We start from the raw sequence: 5,240 nt of genomic DNA, 5'->3' as shown, positions 1-5,240 counted from the left end.
TGCTTTGGTATGAATTCCAGGAAGTTTCAGTAGCATTTTCACCATTCTGTCTGAGGCGCCACGGTTGATTTGGCAAAGCGCCGCGGCGGATGGACTAAGGTGCCACGGCAGACGGAGGTTTTCATGAAGCTCAGGATCATTAATCAAAACGACGCCGTACAGGACAGGCGCCACGGCGGATTGACAAAGGAGCCGCGGCGGACGACCGAAATTTCCAGATTTAAAAGTTGAAGTTGCGTGCTTCAGAGGAGCATCGGATTTCAGTTGCTCAATCTCCCTCCAACGTGATTTTCTTGTTCTCTCCGCCCTCTCTCATTTCTCTCTTCCATTTTCGTCCAATTTCATCAAATTCCACCGATCAACCATGGATCTTTCATCAATTCTTGTTGTTTCTACCCTAATCCAGAGTATGAGTAGCTGAATTTCCAAGTTCTTCTAGCAATGAAGCTGACCTGAGTTCATGGAGCTGAACAGGGAGTCATTTCAGATCTATTTTCCACTTTCTATTCTAAGAGTCATTTGTTTCAGTTGAACAATTGTGATTAGAATGAAGGTTGAGTGATTAGATTTATGTTTCTTGGAATTTAGATCTGATTGAACATTCAGATGTGAGTTGTGTCCTTTAGTTCAGTTGAATAGAGGATTCTCTGTTAATTTGTAAATCTAATTCATTTTACTTGGACTGTTGTTCTGTAAATCTGAATTTTGGTTAAATACATTGATGATTCACAGTTGTGGTCATTCTTAGAGAATTGCAACTTGTTTCTCAAGTGTTCTTGTCAATTGATTTTCCTTCTCATGGATCAAAACAATGAATCTAGTAAGATAGTTGTTTCTGATCTATGTTAAGAGAGATTTGAGTAGTAGCTGAATCTATCCATTTAATTGACACTAAGAGACTTCAAATTATAAGATTGAACAAGAAAGGTTGGATAAATTGCTAGGGGAACTACTATCTCTCATCTAAATCTCATTTGCAATTTACCTTTCATTAGATTTGTTTCTTGTTTTGATTTCTCTTTTTTTGAACTCAAGCTCTCATCTTGGTAATTTGATAATTAAAAGTGAATTGTTAAGAATTGAAATACAACTAAGGCTCCTTGTGAAGAATGACCTAGGTAGTGCCTCACTTGCTGCATTTTCCCTAGTAAAACTTTGATTACCTAGCGACAAGGTTTATCAGTCTCCTAATATGATTCGAGGTACAGTTTCACTCCAAGGACATGTTATTCCAGTTTTATTTGATTCTGGTGCTACGCATTCTTTCATATCTGTTGGGTGTGTTAAGAAGTTTGATTTTCATGTGATTGACTTACCTTATAATTTGAGAGTTTCTACACCTGCTGTGGCTACAGTCATGACTTCTCAAGCATACTTAAATATTGCCCTTCGATTTGAGAATCGTGATTCTGTGATTGATTTGATTTGTTTTCCGCTTAAAGGTATTGATATGATTATTGGCATGGATTGGTTGTCAGCTAATGATGCCATCCTTTACTGTAAGAAGAAACTTGTGACTTTTTCTCTTTAGGCTATGTATGTTGAGACTATTGTGAGTCCTATGTTATTATCAGCTGCTCAAGTGAACAAGTGTATTCGAGGAGGTTACTAGACATATGCAATGTTCTTCTCTACTAATGTGGATAAGGAAGTTAGTATTGATCAGATTGAAGTGGTAAAAGAGTTCCCAAAGGTATTTCCAGAGGAGGTATTCGGGTTACCCCTAGAGAGAGAGGTTGAATTCTCCATTGATCTAGTACGTGGCACAGCTCCCATTTCAAAGGCACCCTATCGGATGTCTCCTTCAGAGCTGGCTGAGTTAAAGAAGCAAATAGAAGAACTACTTGAGAAAGGATTCATTCGACCAAGTGTTTCACCATGGGGTTCACTAGTATTGTTTGTCAGGAAGAAGGATGGTAGCCTGCGTTTGTGTATTGACTACCGTCTGTTGAATAAAGTAACGATCAAGAATAAGTACCCATTACCATGGATAGATGACCTCTTGGATCAGCTTGTTGGATTGTCTATCTTCTCTAAGATTGACTTGAGATCAGGGTACCATCAGCTTAGGGTTAGAGCAGAGTATATTCCAAAGACTGCTTTTCGCACAAGATATGGTCACTATGAGTACTTGGTCATGCTTTTCAGTTTAACAAATGCCCCTGCCATCTTCATGGATTATATGAATCAAATCTTTTGGCCTTACCTGGATCAGTTTATCGTGGTTTTCATCGACGACATCCTTATCTACTCTTAAAATGAGGAGCATCATCAGGAGCATCTTCGTATTACATTGCAAATACTAAAAGACCACCAGTTATATGCCAAGTTGTCTGAGTTTTGGCTTAAAGAAGTAAAATTTCTTGGTCTTATGGTGTTTGCGGAAGGAGTAGCCATTGATCCTAGTAAAGTGGATGCTGTATTGAAGTGGGAATCCCTGAAGTCTGTGACGAAGGTGAGGAGTTTTGTCGTTTTAGCCAGCTACTACCGAAGATTTATTGAAGGATTCTCTCAAATTGCTATGCCATTGACTAAGTTGACTAAGAAGGATCAACCATTCATTTGGAGTGATAAGTGTGAGGTAGCTTTCCAAGAGTTGAAGGTGAGATTAACCACTGCTCCAGTGCTTACTATTCCAGACCCTAATCGTCCATACACATTATGTACAGATGCTTCACTTAAGGGCTTAGGTTGTGTCCTTATGCAGGGAAGCAAAGTGGCAGCCTATGCATCAAGACAATTGGGGCCCCATGAGGAGAATGAAGGGAATTGAAAGACGCGCAACGGAAGATAAATTTTAAAATTTTCAATCCCTTGCCCAGATCTACCAATCATGTTTAAGTCAAGTAGTAAGAAGTATTACCTTCGATGTTCAATTTCTTGGTGGCTCGGGGATTCCGCCATTCAGGATGCCTCTGCTCGCCTCCTTTGTCGTTCGAAGTCGACAACTCAGATCGCCTTCCTCTACCAGTATCCACACGAACAGCTTTTCAATCACGAACGACGTGCTAGCGCCTTTTGTCCGTCTAGGGTTTCTCGAAGAATCCGTCCTCCTTCTCTATTTCCTGACCGTCTCTTATCTACAAACTTTTGCACTCTCACACCCAAAACCCTAGCTCCTAATATCAAATATATAGGATGCTATAGGTATTATGAAGGATATTTAATTTCGAAATTAATCCTAAATTAATTCTGAAATTAATACAATATCAAATATGGCCTAATCAGATAAGAAAACAATTAAATAAATATGGTTTATATTAAATCCGTCCTACAGATTTAATCCACCTATTTATTTAATTCAAAATAAAGATATAACGGAATTATATTTGATTTATTCTCATAAATCAAATTTGAAATATTATATTATATCTTATCAATTTAAAATTGATATATAGATTTAATTTATCCTAATAAATTAAATCTAAGACATATATATTTCTTATATATAATATGTGTATATATATATGAATTTATATATATATATATATACGTCCACCCTATATTATTCATTGAATCTGGATATATCTTAGATTTAATGAATCTGGACATCATAACTCGTGTTGGGCTATTTTGTGTGCGACCCTGTAGGCCCATATGAAGTTGGCAGTGGGCCATTAACTATAATGACTCACAAGTCGTAAGCGGTCTCTAGCAAGACATCACAACTACCCAAATCATATGAGGATCGTTGAACGATGTAACCTTTCATACAACCATATCACGTCCCTTTTGTCACACAACATTTTGGTCATGGATAAGGCATAGTGAACGTCATCCTCCTATTCATGACCGTTACTTTCTCGATCCCTGAGTAGTTTGAGTATAGAAACGGAACTACCTTTCCATTATAGTATGGCCATACATTTCTTAGACTCACTCATTGAGGGGCCCGGTAATATCTCTCTACGAATGTGAGGGACAAATTCCATCTTGACCATTCACGTTCCTCCGCATAAAAAACCACTAAGCCTGAACATAGTCTTTATGATCACTCGGTCAAAAGTGACTTTTGACTAGGTCAAAGCTGAGCGTTTCTCATGTAAGAATCCATGATGATCTTAGGTCAAAGGGCACAGTGACATGGTTTGTATATGAGAGAAGCTTATGACTTAACCCATGCAGCTCTCTCATAGCGGGTCGGTCCAACACCTTGTACTCTTACATATGCCTATGACTTTAATTTATATCTCTATATATCTTTAAAGTCATACTGGTCTTATTTCATCTCTGCTCCCACATAGATGACCGACCAGGGACATTTAGGATAAATCATGAGTTATCCAAGGATAGTCATCACAGTAAACATGCAAATAATATGATAACATAATTAATAAATTCATAAATCAACAATGTTCATAACACAATGATTGGCCCCTAGGGCACAATTTCCAACAGAGAATTACCCCACCCATGAATTGGAATTGGCAGCCGTTGTGTTTGCACTAAAGATATGGAGACATTACTTATATGGGTCTCAGTTTGAAGTTTTCAGTGACCATAAGAGTTTGAAGTACTTGGTAGACCAGAAGGAATTGAATAACAGACAACACAGGTGGATGGAGTTCCTTAAAGATTATGACTTTGAACTTAAGTATCACCCGGGTAAAGCTAATGTGGTAGCTAATGCCTTGAGTAGGAAGACAGTGCATGTGTTCCATACGAGCTTGAAGGAGCACTACTGTTTGGAGGGTTTGAGGGATCTTCAGGTGGTGCCTGAGACAACGGCTTCCCTACAGTCAATTTTGGGTGATTATGAATTCTTTAGAGATTTAAAGGCAACACAAATGGAAGACGCTCGACTATTGAGTATTCGAGAGGCATTGGGAAGTGGAGATGTTCCTGACTATGATATTGGAGAAGAAGGGACTCTGATAAAGCCCAATTTTTATATATTTTATCCCACAATAATTCAGGATTTAGATGATAATTTTGAGCTTGATTAGACTTTTTATGCATTATTGAATAAATTGGTTGATTTTTGGATTTTGCATAAAAATTGAGATTTTGGATTGAAAATATAAATATTTTGTGCTTTCCTATTTTTGACTTGGAATTAATTTTTCCTATTTCTTTGAAAACAAGTCTCATATTTTTAGAAAGATTATTTTTAGAAAGTTTTGCAATTTTTTGCCTAATTTTTGTGCACATCTAATATTTAATTTTGATAGAGATTATATTATATTTGGATATAATCTACATTAATAGATGCACTTAAATTCTTGTAGGTCAAGAAAGAG

At 37.3% G+C, this 5,240-nt stretch overlaps 2 protein-coding genes across 2 annotated transcripts; both read left to right on the top strand.

Moving 5' to 3' along the window:
* The first annotated feature begins 1,192 nt into the window (after positions 1-1,192).
* LOC114743862 (uncharacterized) lies at positions 1,193-1,531 on the top strand. The gene has a single exon (XM_028932068.1). The coding sequence runs from the start codon at positions 1,193-1,195 to the stop codon at positions 1,529-1,531; it is 339 nt and encodes a 112-aa protein (XP_028787901.1).
* Positions 1,532-2,371: 840 nt separating this feature from the next.
* LOC114743852 (uncharacterized mitochondrial protein AtMg00860-like) lies at positions 2,372-2,773 on the top strand. The gene has a single exon (XM_028932060.1). It carries the CDS (start codon positions 2,372-2,374, stop codon positions 2,771-2,773), a length of 402 nt encoding a protein of 133 aa, XP_028787893.1.
* The last annotated feature ends 2,467 nt before the right edge of the window (positions 2,774-5,240 follow it).

This window comes from Neltuma alba, unplaced genomic scaffold, assembly GCF_004799145.2.
Source record: "Neltuma alba isolate B1F8T4 unplaced genomic scaffold, ASM479914v2 tig00000670_pilon, whole genome shotgun sequence".
Taxonomy (NCBI): domain Eukaryota; kingdom Viridiplantae; phylum Streptophyta; class Magnoliopsida; order Fabales; family Fabaceae; genus Neltuma; species Neltuma alba.
This window is presented reverse-complemented; position numbering and strand designations above follow the sequence as displayed.